At 36.9% G+C, this 27,899-nt stretch overlaps 2 protein-coding genes across 2 annotated transcripts; one reads left to right on the plus strand and one right to left on the minus strand.

Annotated features, from left to right (window-relative positions):
* Window positions 1–6,189: 6,189 nt before the first annotated feature.
* On the minus strand, window positions 6,190–6,778 carry LOC107303999 (cysteine proteinase inhibitor 10-like). The gene has a single exon (XM_015835923.2). It carries the CDS (start codon window positions 6,763–6,765, stop codon window positions 6,331–6,333), a length of 435 nt encoding a protein of 144 aa, XP_015691409.2. The 5' UTR covers window positions 6,766–6,778; the 3' UTR covers window positions 6,190–6,330.
* Window positions 6,779–14,707: 7,929 nt separating this feature from the next.
* Window positions 14,708–22,306, plus strand: LOC102703030 (kinesin-like protein KIN-12A). The gene is made up of 16 exons (XM_040523688.1): window positions 14,708–15,158; window positions 15,252–15,413; window positions 15,795–15,878; window positions 15,978–16,100; window positions 16,182–16,241; window positions 16,333–16,386; window positions 16,467–16,562; window positions 17,008–17,103; window positions 17,929–18,074; window positions 19,097–19,246; window positions 19,329–19,458; window positions 19,560–20,213; window positions 20,301–20,399; window positions 20,470–20,622; window positions 20,727–21,458; window positions 21,744–22,306. The coding sequence occupies exons 1-16, from the start codon at window positions 14,766–14,768 to the stop codon at window positions 22,047–22,049; spliced, it is 3,438 nt and encodes a 1,145-aa protein (XP_040379622.1). The 5' UTR covers window positions 14,708–14,765; the 3' UTR covers window positions 22,050–22,306.
* The last annotated feature ends 5,593 nt before the right edge of the window (window positions 22,307–27,899 follow it).

Below are 27,899 nucleotides of genomic sequence, written 5' to 3' on the forward strand. Positions count from 1 at the left end.
GCTGCAAGGGGACAAATGGTCATTCCTTTGCAGAAATTCTCAGCTGAATCATGAATTATATTCCTTTCAAAGGCCTTGCAGGATGTACGCCTTGTAGCTCACCCTTTCGCAATCATATGCCACTGTCACATAGAATCATGTGCAATCTGTGCCAAAACAGTAAAGTTTTTTTTTGTGACATCTGTTGTAATATATATTTAGAATTGAGAATAACTTTTGAAGATCTCTAATGTTTGGAGCAGTCAACATAGCTGAATGTATGAAATAAGTATATTATGATATATAACTGGGAAGAGTAATTTTACAATACTTGAGTAGGTTCTGAGAGATACTAATTTTAGTGTAAAATTTGGTATCTTCTAGTACCTAGGTACCAAGGGGTACCAATATTTACACGGAATTTTGGTACCACTTAGTACCTTCTCAAGAACAGTAAAATTGCTCAACTGGGAAGTAGTCTGGAGCTTCAATTCAGATATGCTATTCTGTAGTAGTAATAATAATAAGTTATACAGAATATGATGTTCGTTGGTATCCCATGCCTTTCACTAGTACCGCGATGACAATAATTTAATAAAGATGGCATAAGGGGGTGTTTGGGACTCGAATGTTTGGAATTACTATATAGTAAACATAGACTATTAATAAAACTCATTTATAATCTTAGATTAATTTGCGAGACGAATCTATTGAGCCCAATTAATCTACGATTAGCCTATGTGATCCTACAGCAAGCATGCTCTAATTATGGATTAATTAGGCTTAAAAAATTTGTCATACAAATTAGCTCTCATTTCTGTAATTAGTTTTATAATTAGTCTATGTTTAATATTTATAATAAGTGTCCAAACACCCGATGTGACGTAAGGCTAAAAAGTTTAGGCTCATCTAAACACCCCTAATATTAGATGACCAACTGTTAAATTGGTATGCCCCACTTGTGCATTTCACCGCTGCATTGGTGACTGCTCCTGGTGATGCAACCAATAGTTGTAGATGTGCCAAATGAATGCAGAAAAGAATAAAACTATATATCATCATTTATACATCATGGATCCTCTTGACAAACCTTTTAAGGGTGATTGTTTGAGTGTTTCATAGAAAAACTAGACAATATATTTGTATAAAATAATTAATGAATAAAAATTTTATATATGTATTCTTAATTATCTAAAAGACATGATTGAAAAATAAATTTTAGTGAAAATCCTCTGAAATTAACTTTAAATTTAGGTTCGAAAATTTAAATTTTGTTTTATAAAAAGATAGGCGGAAAGACGGGGGTCTGAGCCTCCGAGAGTCCCACGAAGTTGCAATTGGCCGGATCGTTTCTAGGATTTTAGCGGGGAATTTATGCCCCTGTTTATCGTTGCAGTGTTGTCTTAGCCACTAGTACAATCTTTTCTTTGTAATATTCTTTCAAACTTCTATAGGAATTCCAATGCATTGTCGCATTCAGTGGCCACAACTATTGATGCTTTTTTAGGATAAACCATGGCCGCTTTCGGTAGGAGATAAATGGGTGTTAGTTATTTGGCGCGAAAAACGTGCTAATAGATTAGTACATAATTAATTAATTATTAATTATAAAAAAATAAAATAGATTAATATGATTTTTTAAAGCAACTTTCCTATAAAATATTTTCATAAAAAATACATCGTTTAACAGTTCGGGAAGCGTACGCGCAGAAAACGAGGGAATATGCGGGTAGGGTAACTTGAGCTGAACGTGGCCCATGTCTCTAAATATTTGCTTTTAAGAGCAGGTACAATAGCAGGCTATAAGCATATTTTAAATAGATAAGGGATGAGAGAGATGAGAGGTGGGTTACTATTTGTAGCCGTGCACACGGACTCCAAAATAAAATATGTGTATGACATGTGGGACCATGCATTGATGTTTTGTAGGTAACTATTATATAAATTGGCTATTAGATTGACTATAGATGAATTAAAGCTAGTAGTTAGCTATACTATTGAACTTGCTCTAAAGACATGTATAAAGGTAAAGTCAGTTATGATCTTTTAATTAAATATATCGCCTAGAGCCAAGACATATACAATACAACCTTCATTTCATAATGTAAGATGTTTGATTTTTTTCGGTTCCAACGTTTGATCATTCGTCTTATTCAAAAATTTAATACAAATATAAAAAATAACAAGTCATGCTTAAAGTTCTTTTGATAATAAAGTAAGGGGTTGTTTAGATGGGGCTAAACTTTTTAGCTCCATGTCACATCGGATGTTTGGACACTAATTTGAAGTATTAAACATAGACTAATAAAAAAAACTAATTTGATAAATAAGTGGTAATCCACGAGACGAATTTTTTAAGTCTAATTAATCCATAATTAGAGCATATTTACTGTAGCATCACATATACTAATCGTGGATTAATTAGGCTCAATAGATCCATCTCGCGAATTAGCCCAATATTATAAATATGTTTTATTAATAATCAACGTTTAAGCGTCCAAATATTTGATGAAGACAAGTGACTAAAAATAAGTCTATTGTCCTAAACATCACCTAAGTCACAAACAAAATAAATCATTGCATAACCAGGTCAAACATAACAAACAAAAAAGGCAAACATTTTACATTATAAAACGGAGTGAGTAGTTAACATAACAAGGTCCCTAACTATTAATACACCGTTCTAAAAAAACTATTAATACACCAAATTAATTCTTTATTACCATTCTTTCATTTTTTATCAGTCCCCATGCAATAAAATTTTCTTTAATAAATACTAATACTTGACTTGACTCTAAGACATTGTTACCCGTAACAACCACGTTTCACTTCCCCCCTCCCCCTCTCTTCCACATTTTCAAATTTAATTGCATGACAACGAAGAGAGCTCACTAATAAAAACCATTGTACACGTCATTACTATTTGTTTCCAACAGGACAAGTGATGTTATGGACTAAACTTGGAGAGAAATCAATAGATAGCCCCTGTTTAGAGGTATTTGAAATGGTAAATAGCAAATAGCAAAAGTTTTGGTGGCAAAAATTTTGGCATTGTATTTTTACGAGTTGGTGTTTAAAAGCATGTAAAGTTGTCATTTTTTGGCAAAATTGAGAGGTGGTCCGTGTCCCTATACATTTTTTGGTGAAATTTGCTACTCTAGACTGCCAAATACCAAATACAAAATTATTATTTTATTTTTCTAGTATTTAGATCTATTTTACCAAAAAGTATTTCAAAATGATAAAACTTTTGCTATTTTAAAAGATCTAAACGGGGACGTAGAACCCTGCAGCAGGGAAAGAATATTTCTTTTAACTTTATTTGCCCCAAGTAGTTCCCTTATGTTTTTTATTTGAGCTGTCTACCAACAAACTCTGAAAGAGAACTTTCTAATCGAGGTGAGATGAGTACAAATCGAGGTGAGATGAGTACGCAGCTACTGTAGTATGATTTATTCTGTACCTTTGTTGATGGTAACTTCTTGGAGTAAATTTTATATTTCTTGAGTAGGTTGAGTAGGTATAATATGTATTAAAATTTTAGTGTAAAATTTAGTTCTTAAGGTACTAACAGATACCAAAATTTACGTATAAAAAAGTAATACCTCATGTATTTTCTTAAGAATTATAAAATTGCTTAGCTTCTTATACTGAAGCTTTAACTTTTTTTTTTCCTACTGCACTTCATTTTGTCAGTACGAGTGTACTACTAGTGGAATTGGCCTGCATACAGGTCAGATGGGTATTCATATATATGTTAGTATGATTTCTTCTGCTGATGAGAATGCTGAAGCTTCAACTACATTTTTCGGTTTAGGGAAAATTCAAGAAATAGATGAACTTTCAGCTCGGATAAAGATACATTGAAAGCCAATATTATCTGCCCCAAAATGGCTGAAAGGATCGCACTTGTCACATGATGAGTAGAACCTATCTTAGCCTAAATCTATCCTGAGTACTTTGCAGATCTCTACTAGGGGATGACTAATTTAACTTTCAGAAAATTTAACAGTGTAGCCTTCAAATTATTAACTTCTGCTGCAAGTTAGTCACAGTTCACCCATGATACAATAGCTGTATCTTTCATTTGACTGAGCAATTTTTTCCCGGTGGGGCAGCATAATATGTTGCTGTATGGTAATTCTCATGGTGCAGATCCACATACATGTAACTTAGATAAGCCGCATGACACAGTTGACACCCAGGCAAGTTTAAAATTTGTGTAATTTTGGACCATCTAGCACATAGAGATGATGAGACTTGTGTGTGATAGACTTGTAGAGGTATCTACTAATTCTTGATTCGTCCTCACGTGTTCCTATACATCCAGCACTTTTTTCCAATCAATAGTATAACCAACTAATGGCTCCAATTCATCTATAGTCAATCTAATAGCCAATTCATATAATAGTTATCTACAAAACATCAATACATGGTCCCACATGTCATACACATATTTTATCTTGGAGCCTGTGTGCAGCTGACTACAAATTAGTAGCACACCTTCTTTCTCTCTCTTCTTATCTCTTTAAAATATGCTTATAGCATGCTATTGTAATTGCTCTTAGGCCACCTCCAACAACAGAGATAGCATACTATCTCTAAGCATACTAAAAGACAACTTCTTCAATGATCTAGCTCTTAGCAAATAACTCATAATACATATGACCCTATGATTCATTTTCACTTGACATTAAAATATGTGTAAGAGACTATCTCTTATAAAGAGATAGCTTTTATCTCTCTTCTATTAAAAAATTGTATAGTACTACCTCCGTCCCATAATAACCTCATTTTTCGTTTTTCCGTGTCCAACGTTGGACCATTCGTCTTATTTGAAATTTTTTTGCGATTAATATTTTTATTATTACTAGATAATAAAATATAAATAGTACTTTATATGTGACTAATTTTTTTATGTTTTGTACAAATTTTTCAAATAAGACGAATGGTTAAACGTTGGACACGGAAAAACGAAAAATGGGCTTATTATGGGACAGAGGTAGTACATCTTATAGATAGCTTATAGATACCTATTGGAAGTGGCCTTATGCACGCTAAGTAGAAGTGCGGACTAGTTTCTTTCCATCATAGAGCAATTATAATAGCAGGCTGCAAATTAGCTATAAATATATTGGAGGAGAGAAAAAATAAAAAATAAATAGTGTTGGTTCTCAAACAAGAGCTAACTTTATATATGATTGAAGATAGATGTATTAAATACATAAGTGAAAGAAAAAGAGATGAGAAAAATACTGGAGACCAACCTTATAGTTAAACTATTATACATGTTAATTCTAATATAAACTGCTATTACAGAGCTTCTAGGAATAAATCTGGATATTTTGGGTTTTTTTATGAAGGGAGTACTATATATATATATATATATATATATATATATATATATATATATATATATATATATATATAACTTGATCATGTCTTAACCTAAGCATTCAACTATTTAAAGACCACTTGCACTATATATAAATAGTTCCTATATAGTCACAAATATATGATGTTTGAATGTTTTATGGTGTGGCCTTTACATACTTTTTTTAAATGTTTCCATACAAGTATTTTAGAAATTGTTGATGGTCAAAGTTTCAAAAATCTGATAAGATTTTGCTCAAAAGTATATCACAACCAAATGAAATGAACATACACAATAACCATTAACAAATCTGGTCGAGTTTAATTTATACTTCATTGTTTTACCAGAATTTATATGTGATTATTGCCCATGGATACAAATGAAAAAGCATCAATATATAATAGAACTTGTTCATGTCTAGCCTAGGAGTTCAACTATATATTTAAAAACCACTAGCACTATACATATACTTTCTATATAATATATACAATCACAAATATATGATTATTGAAAGTTTTGCTGCTCAGTTTTATCCATACTTTTTTATTAAAATAATTATATATAGTTTTACAAATTTACAAGTTTATGAGACTATGAAAGTAATTATGGAGACAAATTTAGACACTTTTTTTATGTTTCCAAACTAGTATTTTAGAAACTATTGATGGTTAAAGTTTCAAAAATCTAACAAGATATTGTTCAAAAGTATTCGCTCTATTCACATGGAAGACATTTTATTTATGTTTGGATTTATTAGTATGTATATGAATATGTTGACAAAACAGACAACATATCACAACCATAAGAAATGAACCTACAAAATATACATTAACGAATCTGATCGACTTTATTTATATATGATTATTTTCCATGGATACAACCGAAAGGAAGCAAAACAAATTAAATCACGCATGCATAATAATTGCTAAAGTCCAACGATTAATTAAGTGATTCATGAAGGCATTAATTTGAGCTGATTATTTGGGAGAAGGCGCGAAGGACACGAGCTCCTTGGACTTGAGCCAGGGCTTGACCACCACCACGGCGTCGAACGGCCGGCCGGCTCCGGCGCCGGCGTGCGCTTCCCTCGCGACGACCTTGAGGTAGTACGCCACGCCGGAGACGACCTGCTTCTGCGCCGCCACGACGCTGACGAACGCCAGCTTCACGGCGACCGGGTCGGCGGTGCTCCCGGCGCCGGCGCCGCCGTGGTGCCGGAGGCGGCGGTTGTGCTCGGCGACCGCGAAGCGGCCCAGCGACTGCACCTCCCTGTTGCTGCCCACGTCCCTGATCTCCGTCCTCCCGCCCACCACCACCGCTGGCGCCGGCGGCGCGTTCGACGACGACGCCACCGCCTCGCCGCCGGCGACTAGGAGGAGGAGGAGCACGAGAGAGGTGGCGGAGGCGGCCATTGTTACAGCCGTGTGCTGCGCTGTGTGCTACTTGTTGCCACGCGCGGCGCCGTTATATATAGGCCTAGCGGGTTTTTTTCTTAACAACCTTTGGGTGAATATCTTTTTTTTATGTCATTTAAAATTTATGAGAAAAAATTTAAAACTTTATAGAAAAATAGGTTAATATGTAATACGACTATATTACTACATGGTTCAAGTTTAACTTGTTAAAAAAAGTGACTCTAAATATACATATAATTTAGGTGTGTTAAATTTAAATATGTATATACGTGGAGTGATGTATTATAAAAAACAAAAAGATATTTTCTTAAGAGACTAGCGTGTCTGGCCTGGCGCGTGTTCTTGCTTCAATCCGTGTGTGCGTACATCGAGCCGAGAATCCAGCGCGAACTACTGTGATGGTATATTGCCATCGCCTAGCTAGCGTATAGGATGTGGGATGCCTTGTTTTAGGTGGATTATTTTTTGGCTCTTGTTTTTCAAACCGTTAAACAATACAGGTTTAGATAAAATAAATATATAAAAGTTAAACGTCCGTATTTTTAAATTAGAATTTTTAACTATATAATATTAAATTCGTTATTTGTATTATATAATAGCGATATCAGAAATTAGATAGTCGTTTATGTTCATGTAACGACCAGACGGAAGATGATAGCGGACTAATGTGTCACTTCACTTGGGACCTAGCCAAGCTGCCTCTGCCCTCTAGCTCTCTAGCTTACCATCGGGACCATCCATTCGCAACTCTAATTTTTTAGGCTAAATATTTTAATCATCTTCGAACTTCAAGACTGGTAAACATGAACGGTTGTGTTATTTTTCGGTCCGGATCTAATCTAGAGGAATACTATTTATATGAGAGAAATAGTAAATAAATATTATGAACAATGTATTTGAAATATTGTTCGCTACTATAGCAAATATTGTACCGTTAAATCTTTTCTATCCATTCCGATCCAATGACCACGAAATATATCAAATGCATATTACTGTAGCCCCTGCAATAGCATCAAATCTTGTTCCGTTATTTTTGCTGGTAAAAGATTATTTGATTCTTTTATTATTTAGTGATATAAATAAAATTATTATAAAGTTAAAAATCTACTTTCTAAAAGACATAATAAGCTTCCGTATAATTATAAAAGCTTTTCTAAAAAACATATCATTGAGCATTTTGAGAAACATCCAATATAAAAAAGGACAATTGTTCCTTTGACGCTTATTTAAAGGCTACCCATCACTCTAACTCTATTTTCTATTTTTCAGGTTTGCTTATTTGACCTTGTTTTTTAGAAACGAAGCTACCGACTAACCCTACTCCATGAAGTGAAGTTAACGTCGTGAACTAGGGGACAAATTGATTGTTTTGCCCTTGCTTGTTTGACCCTGTTGAATGTGAACTTTTAGTAAGTATGTTAAAATATTTATTCAGACATATTGGAGACAAGATTGAAATATTTGTTAATAAATTTAGTATTGATTTGTTAGATTTGAGATAAGTTTGATTGATATGGTCAAATTCGATAAATTAAAAATTAATTTGACACAATCCATAGGCTGCTCTTCCTCCCATTCTCCAACACATCGGCGCCACAGCTCGCCCCCAAGATGGCCTCCTTCTCCTCCACCGTCTGCGCTGCTTCCAACGCCCCACCTCCTCGGGACGGCGCCGGACCACCGCGCTCTCTCGTGGGCACTGCTTCCTCAGGAGCCAGCTTGCTGCCAAGGCTACCGCCCGTATCCTCGTGTCAGAGGACGCCGAGAGAAGCGCCGGCCCTCTTGGTGCCCATCCGGCTTGCTGACCGGGCTGCCTATCGGCTAGCTGGCCTCCAGCGCCACCACCAGCCCTCCCTGACCCCAACATGCAGCTGTCACCGCCTCCAGCCGCCCCTCGCTTCTATTGTCCCCTGGTGGGCGACAGACACCGCCTCTCCTGTGCCCTCGCACGCGACTGCCGCTGCGAGCACACCCCACCGACTATCCTTGAGTCATGCGCTGTCCTGTGCCGCCGTTCGCCGTTGACTCAGTGCACCCTCTAGTGTGTCAAATGAGCAATAGTCCCATTTAAAAATCTATGAATAACCCAAACAAACGACTATGAACTTGCGATTCGATTGGAATAGGTTTTCTAGTTTTTCTTTGTTTAGCGTGGTTACGATAAGGAAACTTTTTATTATTTTCTATAACTTTTTTTTTTACTTTTAAAACTAAAACCTACTCAATTTATTTATAGATCTGAGCATTTTGATGATGCGACCCTACCTGACGCGACCAAAAACACTAACATACCGTGAGAAATTGACATGATAGAATTCTTTACCCACATTAGAGTATGACTAAATAACGTTCTCATTGACATAGCCAAATAATACTGTCCAGCTATCTCAGACGGGTTATGTGGTCAAAAGTTTAAATACGAAAAAATTAAATAAAATAAGAAAATAATATAGGAAGGCATAACCCATCCATAAATAGTAAGAAAAATCATCACTCACATCTTTTAGCTTTTGCTTTTGGTTATAAGCTAAAATTTAAAGTTTTAACCTTAAATTTGTTGTTGATTTTGATGGTTTTTTATAATGGTTTATTTTTCAGCCTTGACATTTAGATCTCTACGAGCACGTATATAAAAATTTTATTCGTAAATTTTTTTCTGTTTTAAATATACCGTTTGTTTTTTTTTCTTAAAAAAGCGAAAAGATAACTCCACATGAATTTGATTCACTTCTAACACAACGCTGAAGTCGGCTTCAACTAACTGTCACAGCAAGTTTTCCAAAATAGCTATTGCGATTTGAATGATGCACAATGAGGGATGCGTGGGACGGTTTAGGGGGTTACTTGCAAGCCACCCCTGACGAAATATTGCAGAGAACATGGCCAAAGCAGTCCACAACACCCAATACCAACAAGGCTAATGCGATCGAGGCCAAGAGCGATGCATGCATGAACCCATCATCAGCATGTGGCCAAATAATACCCCTGCTTACCAGCACTGCACTGCAAGTATATTATCTACAAGTGGGCCATCTCTCTTCTCTGGAACATAGTGTCACGGACAATGCATACATCCAACGCAATCTTCTCATGCAGTGCTTAGATAACACTCCCGCTCTCTATTTCAAAATATAAATATGTATGATAAATATGTATGGTTATGCATTTTACTAGTATTATTATACTACCGGTAGAAAAATGATATTTTTTACTTTATTAATTACTTGATTAGCAGTATTTTGTAATTTTATTTTATGTTTGCAAAAAGATCCCAATAAAAATGACGATATTACCCCCTTAAATTTCTAATATACATAATATTGTTGGTAGTATAATTTAATCACAGCCGTCCGATAAAAATATATCAACAGTATGGATTAAATTCTACTACCAATAAAATGTTTTAAACAGGGATATAGTAACGGTGGTGTTCGATCTCATATGTGAAAATGCAATGAGACATTAACTAATTAAGCCTTCTTATCTTTTTTTTTTTGAAAAGTTCAAATTACACCCTTGTCCTAACCCAAAAACTAGACCTTTCTCACCATCAACTGGCATTGTCGGATAAATAACCGTCTCAAGCAACTTTGAGATGAGTTTTGGTTTAATTAGTACACGTGGCTATCCAACAAACGACCACGTATACTAATTAAAGCCAAAAACCAGTTTCGAAGCCGCTCGAAGGTGTTATTTGTCCGGTATTACAAATTGGAGATGAAACATGAACGTTTTTTGAATTTTGAGTTTAAAGAGATAGTTCGTACTTACCCAATAGTTCAGATGTGTAATTCGGATTTTTTCCTTTTTTTTTAATACTTCTTTAGAAGGAACACTCTCCTGTGATAGTTATCCGATTGTTTCGCAGAATGACGATTAGCAGCTAAGCATGGGCCTAATGACAATGCTACGTTTTTCAGATGGTGCCAATGCACGTATAATCTTCTTGGAACGGGGGCCCCTAACCCAGCAGCAGCAAAGGTATACTACCTCCGTCCCAAAATAAACAATTTTCTAAGTTTTTAATATAATTTCTAACTCTTCGTCTTATTTGAATTTTTTATGATTAATATTTTTATTGTTATTACATGATAAAACATGAATAATACTTTACGCGTGACTAATTTTTTTAATTTTTAACAAAATTTTTAAATAAAACAGATGGTTAAACGTTCGAAGTAGAAAATCCAGAAATCCTTTTTTTTGGAACGGAGAAGTACATAGTAGCTCTTTTTGAGTAGTGGCTAAGCATCGACGATGGTACACGTATACATGTTGGATCTGAACTCTCAGCGGATCTTAACCAGACAAAGATCCGTAGGTTATGGGGCCCGTAGATGCTAATAAAACCTCCAAGTGATCCAATCAGGAGCCCAATCCAATCCCAAAGTCTCCTCTTCCCATCTTTCCCACGTACCGATGCACGTAGGGTCTATTTGGTTAATTACTTAGCCACTGGCACCATGATCCAACAAAAATTATCATCATACTTGCTTCAAATTGATGTTATCAAATCGAACCGCATATCATGATAAAGTCTAAGAGCAAATATAATAGTAGGCTGTAAACCGGCTAAATACAGGGTGGAGGAGAGAGAGGACAAGTAAATCTTGCCACACTTTCTGAGTTATTGATACGTGTGAAGCCTAATTTATATAAAGAAATATTATCTTAGTCGTGACTATGATTAAATAACTTGTTAAATTAATTAAAGTATCTACAAATATTAGACAGTGTAAACCGTGGTAAAGTATGGCTATCAACCATGCACCGTTTTATATAATTCGTTTTGTTTTATGCTGTTGCCAAGGAGAGGGTCGCCATGGACGAGGTTTCAAATTCAATCACCGCTACCGATGCGTGCCGTCGGTTTTCAGTGGCTGTTTACTACTAGTGCCAATAATCTATCAAGTTGTGTGTGTTTTGGGCTAGTTCTTACAATCGATTATGAATTGGAAGTCTATTTACAGCCAGTATAAGTACATGTACAGCTATCACTACTGTAATAAAAACATCTTACATATTGTAAATACGCTAATAAATACATTTACAACCACACAAAAATAAACATATTATGACAATATCTTGGTGAATTGTCTCTACAAAATGAGGAGACATTTTTTTTAGATAATAAAATCATTCTAGTCTTTGTCTCAAAGGGACTAGAACTAATTATTACTTATACAAGTTGTAGGATGAATGACTATGGATTATGAAATCACATCTTGAATAAAACACAAGAAAGACTACTTTAAATACCACCTTAGAGACAAAAATAACACCGACCACTAAACACTAAACACTTACCTATGGTTAGTAAGAATCGACATAAACATTGAATCTGTCTAGGGGCTTACAAGTTATATGTAGCCCTTATCTTTCTAAATCTAGAAAACAGAATCTCTCAAATTATCATTGTATCAATCAAATGCCCCTCACAAAACTGTCGAAGTGCCTGCGACTGCTATTGAACCAAAGCAAAAGATAAGAACAGAGAGTTGCTATGTTGTAAAATAGTCATTTGTTTCAATCTTATCACTACCATATCCATGAAGCCTATTTCGACACCAATAGAGAACCTCTAATATGATATCTTCAAGATGATCAGTACACATAGGATGTCACCATCCCTACTCTAGACATATGGAACTGGTTTTTCACCGAGAGAATCAACCTAGAAGGTGGCGGAGGGGCTGTCGAGACATTGCCTCTGAGATTAGTACATGTAGGGCTTTGCACCAATACAGACGTCACCATCCCTGCTCTAGACATATATTTATGACAATTGTTTAAGGACATAAATGATTGAGTTAACTACTCCCTCCATGTTTAAATTTACGACATTTTGACATTCATATTTAGCGTTTGACCATTTGTCTTACACCTACATCTTTTCGCTTATACTTATATGCCAAAATTTAAATTTTGAACTTTAAATTTGAAGTTGAATGTAGGGTTTTTTTTACCGAAGTTTATTTTTCAGCATTGACTTTTAGATCGTTAAAAATACGTATGTAAAAGTTTTATGAGAAAATTTAAAAAATGCCAGTGACAAACATCTAAGTTTAGGAAATGCCATCGACAAGTGTGAGTTCTACGAAATACATCATACAAATGATTTTATTTGATAAATGCCATCCGTCAGGGTTCCGTCCATTTTTAACGTTAAATACACCGTTCATATTATAGCACTTAATGGAGAAATGCTGACGGAACCCTAATGATGATAGCATTTCTCGATAAATTTGTTTGTACAATGATTTTTATAGAATTCGCACTCACCGATGACATTTATTAGAATCAAGTGTTTGTCAATGGACATTTGATAGGTTTCTCAAGTTTTAATTATAAATTATTTTTTTTCAAATATGTCGTTTATATTTTTTCCGTGGAAAAGCCAAGCAATCACCACCTTATTCAAAGAATTTAATATATTTATTTTGAAATATTGTGCATAAAGTGAGTACTATAAAGTAAAAACTTTACTTTTATATATAAACTATATGAAGTGCACCTATTAAGAATTTATGAAGCAACCCCCAAGAAAATCTAAAATGAAGTGGAAAAGAACACAGGTGGTACGGCCGTTCTCTCTGCAGTGCATGGTCTAGGGATGGACGTACGTAGATCGACCCACGTATATTCTGTGACCGTAACTAGTTGAAAAAAACTAAGTTTATTTTTAAGATCTTAAAAATAAAAGTAGTTCATTTATTTAAACTAAAAAACGCAGTAGAGTAGTACTACCTCCGTTTCATATGTTTGATTTTTTTATCACAATGTTTGACCATTTGTCTTATTAAAAAATTTAGTACAAATGTAAGAAATAACAAGTCGTGATTAAAGTTTTTTATAATAAAGTAAGTTACAAGCAAATAAATAATATTTTCATAATTTTTAAATAAAACAAATGATCAAACGTTAAAAAAAAATAAAACATCTTACGATATAAAACGGAGGGGGCAGCAACTACTCGCAAGCGCCTCCCTAGCATGGCGCAGTGCATAGAGGGCGGGCCTACCGTATGCGCGCGTCCTCCGACGGCTATCGATCATTTTGACCATATAGATATACATATACATGTATATGTATATACACACATACAATATACATATAAATTATTTTAGGTATATGAACTTTAGACATCTAGAAGATAGATATATACATCTTTATATATACAAACTCTCTATATAAAAATCTATATACAACTATTTTGTATACACAAAATATTATAGATTTAAACTTAATATAGAAAAATCTTTACATATATACATTTATACATGTCACTTTACACATATAAAATAAAAAAGAGAAAATCTAAAAAATGTCATTGACGAACACTTAATTCTAAGAAAATGTCATCGACAAGTACAGGTTCTATAAAATGCCATTGTGTAAACGGATTTGTCTAAGAAATGCCATTGCCGTTAAGGTTTCATCAGTATTTCTCCGTTAAGTTCTGTAGTGTGAACGGTGTATTTAACAGTAAAAATAGACGGAACCCTAACGACAATATTATTTCTTAGACAAATTTGTTTGTACGATGATATTTCCTAGAACTCGTACTCGTAAATATTGTTTCTTAGACTTATATATTTGTCAATGATATTTTTTAGATTTTCTCAATAAAAAAATACGGACTTTATACACATAAATTAAACAATAGCCAGAAATAGACTTTTCGGTGCACGGAGGCCTCGACCAAGCCGGGCGACGCACCTGAACTGGAATCCTCCCAAGCCAGCCCACAGAGGCCCATGTCAAACGGGGCCCACACGTGCCCCCCGCCCGGCCCAGGTCATGTGTCCCCGGTTGACCATCCACCCGGCCCCATCCGGCAGTGGCACAGACGCGTCGCCCAAGGCCAGATCCCATCGAACCCAAATTCCAAATCCGAAATTTTCCAACCCCACCGCCTCGCCTCGCCAATTCCCTTCCAAAATTTTCAAAATCTCCCTCTCTCTCCTCCGCAACGTCTCTCTCTCTCTCTCTGGGCCATGAGGTCGCTCTTCTCCAAGTACGGCCGCGGCCACCACCCGGCGACGCCGCCGCCGGCGTCGTGCAGCGGTGGAGGCGGCGGAGGAGGAGGAGGGGAGACACCCCCGTCGCGCCGCCGCATCCCCAAGGAGAACGTCGACCCGCACAACCACAGCCACGGCCACGCGGCGGGGGACCACGCGCACTCCCCGTACCGCTCCCCGACCTCCACCAAGCCGCTCGGGAGCCGCAACCGGGGCCTCCTCCCGCCGCGGCCACCGCCGGCCAACCCGCTCAAGCGGAAGCTCGACGTCTCCCCCGCCGCCGCGGCGGGCCACGCTCCCGACTCCGCCGCCGGTGCCGTTGCTGCCGGAGGAGGAGGAGGAGGGAACGCGCCCGACTCCGGCGTACAGGTCTGTATGGCGTCTTTTGTTTTGCTGCCGGGGCTCGTGCGGGTCGGTGGGGGCGCTGGATCTGTGGGTTCACCGGCTTGGGTTCGGTTGCAGGTGGTGGTGAGGATACGGCCGGCGTGCCGGGTGGAGGAGGAGGGGGCCGGGGAGGACGCGCGGGCGCCGGAGTTCTGCGTGCGCAAGACGGCGACCAACTCGGTCGCGATCCAGGGGCAGGACTTCACGTTCGACGCAGTCGCCGATGCGGCCTCCACGCAGGTGAAATTTGGAGAATTTTGGGCGTAATTTCTGCACGCCTAGGCCTTTTAAGGGCTTATACCGGTTGTAGATTAGCTCAATTTGGGGGACTTTCATTGTGTTTAGTGTATTACCTGTTCAGGTTTAGCTTTAATTCCCCATAAGTGCTTACGTTTGAGTTTATCCCATAGTGGTGGTTTGATGGAAGGTGGAAGCCAGGAATTCCATCCATTTTGTTATTTTAGCATCTTAAGATATGGTTACTGTTAGTTGAATTCAACGTTTTATGTACTATTGGTGCATCATATCATACTAGTTATCTGGTTGCTTTACACAATTTCACAAAATTATGTTTTACCTTTCGTCAGTTCTGCTGAATAATTCTTGCTTGCACTTCTCTAGGAGGATGTCTTCAAGCTTGTGGGGCTTCCACTCGTTGAAAATTGCCTATCGGGGTTCAACAGCTCAATATTTGCCTATGGCCAGGTGATTATTATCTTAATCAACCATTTAACTGTTATAATTTGTTAGCAGAAACATATTGACTTATGCCCACTCTCGTTTTTATTTGATCATCTTGAAAAGACTGGCAGTGGGAAAACCTACACAATGTGGGGCCCTCTGTCAGCATTGTCAGAAGACTCAACATGCAGTGAGAGGGGACTGACGCCTCGTGTTTTTGAGCAGTTGTTCTCTCGGATCAAAGAGGTAATGTGATGAACTTTTCTAAACTGCCTTTTCTGTTGGAGTTCTTATGAGCTGAAGTTCAAACCTGTTGTCCATTTACAGGAACAAGGAAAGCATGCAGACAAAGAGCTAACTTACCATTGTGTTTGTTCCTTTCTCGAGGCAATTACTATTCTTAGAACCTAATGCATATTCTCAGTTGTTCCTGTTGTCTATAAAAAAAAATGTAAACCTTGCTGGTTATAATTTGCAGATCTACAATGAGCAGATTACTGATTTGCTAGACCCATCACCTAAAAGCCTTCAGGTGAAACCGTGAAAGTAAACTGCAAAACTTTGTAGCATAGCTTTTCAGACATTTTACTAATATGATCTGTTGAATTGCAGATTAGAGAGGATGTTAGAACTGCTTGTGTCTATGTTGAATCATTGACAAAGGAGTTAGTTTTCACTACAAAAGATGTAACTCAACTGTTGGTGAAGGTATATGCATCTTAATATTATCATCTAAAGATTTGCTGATATATTTCTCATGTTTGTGGCGATGAATATTGATCGTAATTTCTATTAGAGTAAAATTTGTCACTTATCAACGTCAGATATGATTTTGAACATGGCACACTTCATGGTTATGGTCATAGCCTTTTATATATGTGCAAGATTGCTTCCTGATAATGTGCTCTTGTTAATTCTGTGGGCAGTTGAGAGTGTTTAATTTAGCTGAGTTCTTGTTTTGTTGAAGATAGTATACCATCTTGGACAGTTTTTACGGGAGAAATCACAGATGCTGCATAATTGTTCTGAAAATTTGACGACAATAGTTACATGCTTATTTCTTTCTAATTGATATTTCCAGTGACATCCTATACAGATAGAGCATATTCTTTCTATTCCTGCCGTGAAATATTGATTAATTCATATGTTGCAGGGCCTGTCAAATCGGAGGACTGGGGCAACAAGCGTGAATGCTGATAGCTCACGTTCGCACTGTGTTTTTACATGTGTCATCAAGTCTGAATCAAAGGTTGTTAACTTTGGTCTTGTGGTATTTTATAGTTTTATTAATCGTACTAACGTGTACTTTCAACTTTTATTTGGGCATGTCCATATTCAGAAGCAAAATTGTGAGACACTTGTGGCCATGATGCTTCATCTTTTCTCATTTCTGTGAGCTGATAATTGTTCCAAGTGGATTTGCCACTTCAGCTGTGCATTTCATATTTCTAGTTTATTTCACTCTGCAGAAGCATGCACCAAATAACTAATGTAGATGCTTGTGTGATCTCTGATAGCATGAAGGAACATTTGGGATGCTCAATCTGTTCAACTTGTTCTTGGAAAGTTCCATTATTGCTACTTAGGCTTTAACTGTCCCTTTCTTTTTTGTTTTCTATGTATGCTAAAAGTTACTTCAGATAGACCATTATCCTGGAACATTTTGGAATATGACTATTCTTCTCCAACTTCACATTCTGTTCCTTTGACGATGATAAAATTGTCACGGGGCACAATATTCTATTCATGACACATGTTTGTGTTTGCACTATGCAATGGGCAAATTTAAATGTTGCATCGATACATTTGATGGGACATTTTCCTGGTTTTGGTCAGCTTCTTTAAAACAGAGCTTTCCATTGTTTGAGTTTTCCAATCTTTTCTTTGCCGATGTCACTAAAGTCATCCATAGTTTGTTGTGATGGGATTATCCCATGATTTTGGTAGAGTTCTTGTGGTCAAACAAATAAAATGATATTGAACCAACCGATTCCATCAGTGTTCACTTTAACCATTGCCAATTTCAATTTAGTTCAATTTGTTTATTCTTTGATGCCTTGTTATTGTTGTATAGAATCTGGAGGATGGCTCAAACTGCACAAGAACAAGCCGGATAAACTTAGTAGATCTAGCTGGATCAGAGCGACAAAAGTTAACCAATGCATTTGGTGATCGTCTAAAAGAAGCAGGAAATATAAACCGCTCACTTTCACAACTTGGGTATGGTTCTGTTTATATTTGGTACTAATGTTTGAACACAGAATCTTACCATCTTTCTTCAGATAGTCTTTATTGATCATCTGATAGAGATAGACTGCTCTGTTAAAAGATCTGTCATTAGCTAATGATTTGTAGTTTGTGATCCATTCATAGAATTTATGTTTAATTGTTACGATTAATTGCCATTTTTTTGTTACTGACATAAAACTACTGTTCTGTTTTTTTGGTCCAATAATTAAAATGTGCACGAAGGTGACGAAACTTAACCTTGTATAAGGTGTCTTTGCCTGAGAAAAGAAAATAGTTGCAAGCATGATTTTGTAGACTACCGAGTACTGAGTGGTATTGGAGTTAATCATGGAAAGAAACAGCAATTTTGTTGAAAAGATGAAATGTTTCGTAGTGTGAACTTAAGGTAGAAGCATCAAATGAAATAAGATATATATTTCTAGGGTCCCTCTTCGGTGTATTTTACTAGTTGTATTATACTACCCGTAGAACTAATCTTATCCATTGATTTAAAAGGGTATTTTGGTACTTTTTTAATTAATTGATTAGTAGTATTTTAAAATTTTGTTTTTTGGCAATAAAGATCACAATAAAAATGATGATATTACCCTTCAAATTTCTGCTACACCTAATGTTGTTGGTAGTATAATTTAATCATTGCCGTCCGTTAAAAATAGATCAACGGTGTGGATTAAATTCTATTACCAGTATGCATCGGAGTCAGCCCCACATTTCTATTGTGTGCTTTGGTTTGATGGGTCATTTCTATGTGCTGATGCAAGCAGGTTATTTATACTGTATTTTTCAAGTCTTTTATGTTGAATATAATCCATGAGAATTGGTGTATTTGTATTTGCCCAAAGGAGATAATATTTTCTTTATACTGTACTATTCTGCCATAAAAGTAATAAGGAAGAGCTTGCTGACTTCATTTTTTTTTCATTTTCTCGATGGATGATTTATATTTAACAGTGTGATGTAGATTCTGATTAATAAACTTTTGGCAACTGCAGAAATTTGATTAATATACTGGCAGAAATATCTCAGTCTGGAAAGCAAAGGCATGTTCCATATCGTGATTCAAAGCTGACATTTCTATTACAAGAATCACTGGGTGGTAATGCCAAACTTGCAATGATCTGTGCTGTTTCGCCTTCACAAAGGTACTAGCAAGTTGAACCATAAGTCATTTTTCTCTGTTTTTTAATTGTTTATCCTGACAACATTTTCAATGTTGTTATACAGCTGCAAGAGTGAAACGTTAAGCACTCTTAGATTTGCGCAACGTGCAAAATCTATAAAAAACAATGCTATTGTCAATGAACAAAAGGAGGAAGATGTCAACATGCTGCGTGAGCAGATCAGGCAGTTAAAGGTATAAACGTGTTCTTGGCTTTGTTGTCTCTGTAATACTTGTTCTTCTGACTCAAGTCATCCTCAATGTCTTATTTTCTATATCCTGCGACTAAATTACAGGATGAACTTCATCGGATGAAATCTGGAGGCTCAGATGGAAGCAGTGGCAGCTTTTCCACTGGATGGAATGCTAGGCGTAGTCTGCATTTACTCAAAATGAGTTTGAGTCGTCCTACAACTTTCCAAACTATCCCTGAAGATAGTAGTGATGTGGAAATGGAAATCGATGAGAATGATGTTGAGAAGCCTTATAATCAAGAAAATATCGTAATATCTCCTCTTGGAAAAAAGGAATTACAGGCTTCAGTGAAAATAAATGGCGGCGCTTCACTTGCTGACACTTTCGAAGGGGATGATCCCATGCCCAACAAGAGGTCATGCTCTGATGACAGATTGAAGTTAAATCTTGCTGCCAGCATACAGAGAGGGCTTCAAGTCATAGAAAACCATCAAAACAATGGAGCTTGGAGGAGAGCATCTATTGGGTTCAATGCTAGAATTGTAGATATTCAGCCTTGCAAGGTTGATGTAGCGATTCAAACTGAACCAGAAGAATCTGACGCAAGAGATAACCCTCTGGCTCTAATTCCTTCTCGTCTTCTTGAGACTTCTGCAACTGTGAGCAATGGTCCCAATGCATGCAGGGATCTGCAATTAGTTCCAGATGATACAGGAATGACATGTGATGAACCGAAACAGCAGCAAATTCTGAAAGTAAGTTTAAGCAAAAGACATTGGTTTTTATATCAACTAATTAAAATTTACAGCATTAGCATTTGCGCATAATATATGTTTGTATAGGCTGTGGAGAAGGTCTTGGCTGGAGCCATCAGGCGCGAGATGGCACGTGATGAACAGTGTGCAAAGCAAGCCGCTGAAATTCAGCAGCTAAATCGTTTGGTAGGTGTTTTAACTCTATTCATTAACAATTAGAATGTGTGTTATTCTCTCTTAGCCATTCTGCTTGTAGGTACAACAATATAAACATGAACGCGAGTGCAACGCAGTTCTCGCCCAAACACGAGAAGGTAAAATTGCTAGGCTTGAAAGTCTGATGGATGGAACTTTACCAACAGAAGAATTTATCAATGAGGAGTATCTATCTCTTATGAATGAGCACAAGGTTGCCTTTCTCTAAGTTCTCATCCATTTCATATCCTACATGTTTAAATATTTTGAAGCCAGCACTTTGCTTGTCAGCTAATTTCCTTAAACTGGTGCAAACAGTTACTCCAACAGAAATACGACAACCATCCTGAACTTTTGCGTGCTGAAATTGAGTTGAAGAGACTTCAGGAGGAATTGGAGATGTGCCAGAATTACATAGACGAGAAAGAAGTTCTACAAGAGGAGATACACGACCTAAAGAGTCATTTGCATTTTATGCTTTCATCATCAGCATCGATTCGTAGGCTTTGGCCTCCAGTGCAATTGTCTCAGGGCATTGCTACTTCACCTGTAACAAATGATGCTGACGGTGATACTAATGTTGTGGACACACCAAACTGGGCTGAAGCTGAGAGTAAATGGGTAACTCTCACAGATGAACTTAGAGTTGAACTTGAAGCAAAGAAATCTCTTGTAGGAAGGTTGCAGTCAGAATTGGAGTCCGAAAAGAAGTGCTCGGAGGAAGTAAAGGAGGCATTACAAACAGCAATGCAGGGGCACGCTAGAATCTTGGAACAGTACGCTGAACTTGAAGAGAGGCATATTGGTTTGCTTGCAATGCATAGGAGAATCCGTGAAGGTGTTGAAGACGTGAAGGCGAGAGCTGCAAAAGCTGGTGTCAAGGGAGCTGAGTTGCGGTTCATCAATTCCCTTGGTGCTGAAATTGCAGTGCTGAGAGCAGAAAAGAAAGGCCTCCAGGACCAGCTAGGGGATACCGCTGAAGCCGTTCAAGCAGCTGGTGAATTACTTGTACGATTGAAAGAGGCTGAGGAAGCAGAAGCACTTGCCCAGGTATGATACATTGCTCAAATGCATCTACATCCCAACATATTTAACAGTACGCTGCTTGTTGCTTGGACCCTTGGAATGCTCTTGATGTAGATAATTTATATCTCCCAACATATTTTTAAATTTGAGACGACACTGGTCTTTAGGTTGCAGATTGAGGGTGCCATATTACTATGTTGATTGTTACACATTTTTCTTGTGTTTCATGTGTTTATTATGTTACTATTTTCTTTGCAAATTTATATTCTTACAGTGGTAGTAACATCAGCTGCCTTTATTTGTTTACAGAAGCGAGCGTTGTTGGCGGAGCAGGAGACGGAGAAAGCTTACCAGGAGATTGATAACTTGAAAAAGAACTACGACCAAGAAATCGTCGCCCTAAATCACCGCCTCGCAGAATCCTCTCATCATGAAGAAACTGCCCTGACCATGGAACCTTGCGATATGGAGACAGCCAAGTATGACACCGCTGGGAGCCCAGGTGAGCAGCAATGGCGAGAGTTCAACTATGAGGGCAGTGGTGGGTCGTTTGAGGTCTCCAAGAGCACCGATCTCAACTCGTGGTTTTCCGGGTATGACAAATGTAACATCTGATGATGTTGACGACGGTGCGCCATTTTGTTGAGCCATTCTTTGTACCTTTTGTATTGTTAGCATCCATGTTGTACAACAGCTGATGAGCGTGAGGGAGAGGACGAAGAGTTTCTCCTGAAGAGTTCCTCTTCACTGTCTTGTGAAGGAGGCGAATGCAGTGAGATTCTTCGGATTCTCGAGAGAAGAGGTTGTATTCTGTCTTGTAAATTGGGATGGACACTTTTACAGATGACAAGAGCAACAGTCAATGTTCCTGTGATTTATCAGCACTTTTCTGTTTGCCAGTAAGTAAGTTGCATGATGTTCAGCTCAAAAGGTATCTACCAATTTGGCATACTATTTCTGCTGCCAACCAACTATTGTCCCTTTTCTCTGTGCTGCAATGTCGGAGCTTTGCTGTGATCCAAAGTACCTTTTCTTCCGCTAGTTTCGACATAAACTTGTATGGTTATCAAATGTTCCAACATAATTTTTTGAACCTCCATACAACGAGCTCGTTGCTGCTGGAGTGTCCTATTCCCCTTATTGCAGAGTCTAAAAAACTAAATGATCTGATTTAAAATATAATCATTTCTATGATTTCAATTATATATCACAATATAAGCATTCTAACGCTATTCATATTCCGTCAATAGCTTTGTATTTAAAATTATTTTTATTTTATTTCTCACCTACTTAGAGATCTCATCCATTTCTTATTTATGATACACATGATATTTTTTCTCAACATTAAACCTGGCTAATCAACCTAAAATATTTATATTTTAGAACCGAGAGAGTATCTCCGAATGCCAGCAGGATTTTGCTGAACTAATGCTCTGTTTATTACATTACACACTGATGGTTTTAGAAGATACATTTTTTGGTTCTATATAAGATGATAAGGACCGATTTGCAGTAGCAGCTTTTACGCAATGATAAGGTCGACAAAATTAATCGCAAATTGATCATTTGGCTTTACTAAACTGGCATATAATAGACGTGAAGGACAACTATATTAAACTGGCATATAACATATATTTATCTTTATGCATAGACGCGAAGGAAAACTATATTCCTAATTAATTTGTAGAGCTTGGCTACAAATAGTATTCTACTATTAGTATTATCATCGGTAAAAAAAATCTCAACCATTGATTTAGAGTTCTACCAATATAAAATATTTTACTATGGTCGTTAATGTACTGGTTTGTATAAACAGATATATACGATCCATTGGATTAAAAAATAAACAATTTAGATTAGTTATATTAGTGGTTAAGAGCATCTAAAACATTTAGAGTTAGACTACGGTTCTCTACTGGTACTGTTCTACTACTAATAATATTGTCGATTGAAAAATCTTGACCATTGATTTAGGTACTCACCCCATCCTTTCTCCATGAACTAGGGTTTCTATCCTCTTCCCCGAATTAATCCAAAAACCTCAACTCAACCTTACACGAGCATGAGCTGATATTTAGACCAGATGTGACGAGATTGGATCGTCTAAAATCGTAATTGGTCAGTTCGTTGAGCCATGGCAATCACCTTTGAGCCCTTGGCCGGCCGATCAATGCCCAAATTTCATAGCCCATCAATTTCTCCAACGCCCATCTCACGTCTTAATTATATATGCATGCACGCACGTACTTACGACACCATGGAAAGCACAGCGAAATCCGTTGGATATTATTAAATCTGCTTAGTGAGATGCCTTTTATGTTGGTTAAACGTTTGGGAGTACTGAGCTAGAGGTATTGCGTTTGAATCCAAGCTAACTTACAATCGGCCACTTACATTCCAAGTCTAAGGCCCAAGAGAGACCAGAATGTTTTGTTGAAATACAAGTGAAAACAAAAAGGTGTGTATTACACAATCTCTACAAATAATATTTTAGGATATAAATCTCAAAAGAGGACAGGGAGCTTCTGCCTTTCATTAAGAAGACAAGAATCGACCTAGTTTATGAGGAAAAAATGACGAAAACTCAAGGTGCATGCCCAAAACAAAACGACTAGATCAGACGACACATCACGGTTTGCGCCGAAAGGATTGAGACCCGACCCACATTATCACCCTTGTCTTTTTGCTTTTGTATATGTTTATAAGTCAAAATTTAAAATTTCTAAAGTTTATTTTCCAACATTGACTTTTAGATCGCTAATAACACATATATAAAAGTTTTATTCATAAATTATTTTTCGTTTGCAAATATTCCGTTTGGTTTTTTTCACAATCACCCCCTATCATTAAAAGATAAGCATGTCCAATTTTGTATGATTGCATGGAAAAAGCCAAATGATATATTTTCAAATGAAAAATAATTTATGAATAAAATTTTTATGTACGTATTCTTAGCGATCTAAAAGGCAAGGCATAAAAATAAACTTTGGTGAAAAAACCCAAAAATTAACTCCAAATATAAGATTGGAATTTCAAATTTTGGTTTCTAAACATGAGCAGAAGCGAAAAGATGAGACGTATTTGAAACATAGTAATAATTTCTTCTATTTTCTAAGAGAAGTTGAACTGTTTCGCGTGAAACTGCTCCTTTTGGAAGGAGTTCTGACTCCTGAGACACAGAGGTGGTCCTACAAGCAAAGACATTGGTGCAATTGACCGTTGGTAAAATAAAACCAAAAACCCAAATCGTGAAAAACTATTTCTTCTGAAGTACATGTAGCATTCTCCCAGCTAATTTCGGTTGGGTACTGTACCACTGTGGCGCTACAGGAGGCGGTGGCTAGCACCACGCATCCTCGTCGTCGCCATTGCAGTTATGGTGGTCGCCGGCCGACCCGTCCATTATTTTCCAAGCTAATCAGAAGCTCCCATCAGCAGCTGAGCTGCTAGCTGCTGCATGCTGCATGCTGCTTCTGAAAGTCTAGTGCATGTTGGAATGTGCTTTTTAACTCCAGACTCTAGACTATGTTGGAGATGTCAGTGTTCACTTTTTTTAGTGTAACTTCTTTCTTTTAAACTTAGATCCTATCAAAATTTGTTATATAGTGTTGGGTGTGTTTGTTGTAAAGTTGTACTATATTTTGGTGTAGAGTTTGTAAGAGTGGGAACCTTTTGAAATTATCGAAGTTTGATAGGTTAGCATGGTAAGAATGTATTTGGTTCATTGCCATGCTAAAATTTAGTAACGCCAAATTCTGGTAGGGTTGAAATTAAGTGACAACGAAGCAAACAAGGTGTTCAATTTTTGAACTTGCTGTAAATCCTTCTAGGTCACTTACATATCTATCCTAAGTTGTAAGCCGGACGCACACTTAACAATTTACCTGTAAATCCTTCTAAGTTACTTTTATCATCTTTGTTGAATGGTCTCATCTATTAACACGAGTTTTCTCCACAATAAAAAAAAAGTGCAATTCTGTTTTATCTGTATTGTCTTTTTTCAAAACGTGAGGGCGGAATTTTGTCATATATATATATATATATATATATATATATATATAATATATGATGTAAACTTTCTCCAGTGGAAAACAAACACACGTGTACGTAAACCGATCGATCGATCAAACTGAAACTGTGTGAGACCCAGCCAAAAAAAATAATTGGAGAGATCGAAGCATGCAGTGTTAGATGTTCGATATATACATAATATTCTTTCATCCGAGCTGTACTAGTCTGTGTGTGTTTGCATTGCTGGCTGGCTATAGCTGCATGCTAGCATAGATATGATAGCTCGTTGGTTTTGTTTGTTTGGACGTCGCTGTGGTGGTATATATCTCGCTAGGGGACAGCGATCCCAGCAGTTGGAAGGACCGTCACTGTGTGCAGGCAGCTGATCGGCTTAATGAGACCCTCCACCTAACCAATCAACCGGCCCCAAGAAGAAGAAAAAAACCCCTCCTCACCTTGCAGCCAACAGGATGAAAATGAACTGCCCTACCTTCTTGTGTGCATGTGGGCTGGCAGCCATGACCTCACATGAAAATTGTTAAGAGTTGTGTGTGAAGAATAGTTTACTGAAAGTATTATACACATGTTTAGGCATTTAATCTATTATAATTATACACTATATTGATATAGTCGTACGTCCTATGATTTTGCTTAAGCATGTTTATTATGATGTGTTGTAAACCGTTAATGAGTTGTTTTGTTAGATCTTCTCCGGAGATTTCATAGGATCACACATGCCATTTGTTATTAATTGGCCATTTATATGCATCATCTGAGTTCTGATCAACCAATTAATTAATCTAGCTAATTATTCCTTCTTATGACCAATTGATAAAAAAAATAATTTTAATTAAGTTACTCTTGTATTATTTTGAAGTCTCCTTCATGATCTGGGGTTGGGAATAAGATGGCCTAGCTAGCTGAGGGTAACCACTTAATTTTGCCTTTCCACCTAGGTTAAAGTCGTTTATGTTCATTTTTTAGGGAATGTATGATTAATTTAAATGGCTATGAACGATAATCTATCTCCTTGATCTTCTAATGCTAGTTATAATCGATAATATTCTTCACAAAATACTTATAAATATAAAATCCACAAAAAGCTATATGCTACTGTTTAAAAGCCACATTTATTTTGAACTATCATAATATCATTCCGACACGTGGAATATAGAACTTCTTTAAGGTTTTACGAAAATAGATTCCAAAGAACAAATCGAGCCCTTTGGACCAAAGTTAATGTTATAAAATCTTATACAAGTCTTATAAGAAGTCTTTATACTTCTTTATAGCACCTTGTTTGCCATTTGACGAGGTTGATCTACCTCATGAATAATTACCACCTTCATCGTGCTTGAACACCTCAACCACAAGAGTGTGAAATCATTGCTTAATTCTCCCCTTCTTAATATAGTCTACCCAAACACCTCTTGCAAAAAGGTTTATATATTTCAATCCGTGTGACATATCGCCCGATAAATCTATATGTTTCCTAAGTTCCACTTAATTCATGGGTCACCAATCCAAATGCTTCCGTGATTATTGTTTATTAGTTGATTTCGCATGCGTGTAGGGAGAGCCATCAGTGACATGCATGCGATGCAATGTGTGTAGATCTGTCACGGAGAGCTAGCTATAGCATGAATGGAGAAACTCATGGATCCTCTGGGAATCCTGCAGATTCCGGTCTAGCCAAAATGGACCCTGCAGCTTTGGCCAACTAGCGTGCATGCATGGTTGCCTAGCCTCTTCTTCCAACCCTTGTCGACTTTCTTCCTTTTTGTTTTAATGTCCTTGTGCTGATAGTACTGAATCCAGCCACTGCATCAAAGGTATATCATCTGACTCTATTTTGGCGCCTTCCTATTGTCTGGATCCAAATTTGATGAGTACCCCATTATATTCGTTCTAAAATATCAGTATTTGTAGAATATATTTTTTTGTCACCATATTTTCGTTTTTGATTATGCTTATAAGTCAGAATTTGAATTTTCGGTCAAGCTTAGAGATGGAGTAGATTTTGGGTTTTTTTCATCGTATTTTATTTTTTCAACCTTGTCTTTTAGATCGCTAAGAATATATCAAAATTTTATTCATAAATTATTTTTTATTTATATTTATGTTGTTTGGCTTTTCCTAAATTAAGACAAACGATCGCCCCTTAGGTATTCGCACGCTTATTCCTGTAATTCCAATCCATTTCAATGGTTGGCAGGCCAATGAGGTGGTTGGAAATAAGGTATATCATCTAACTATTTTGACACCTTCCTATTGTTTGAATCCAAATTTGATGAACAATACTACATTATATTAATTCTAAAATATAAGTAGTTTTAGATTTTAATTTTTTGTCATAATATAAGTATTCATGCACTTATTACGGTAATTCCTATCCATATCCATGATTGCCAGGCCAACATGTTCAACTTACGTACGGTGGTTGTCCGTGAGCGC

This window comes from Oryza brachyantha, chromosome 4 (genome assembly GCF_000231095.2).
Source record: "Oryza brachyantha chromosome 4, ObraRS2, whole genome shotgun sequence".
NCBI lineage: Eukaryota > Viridiplantae > Streptophyta > Magnoliopsida > Poales > Poaceae > Oryza > Oryza brachyantha.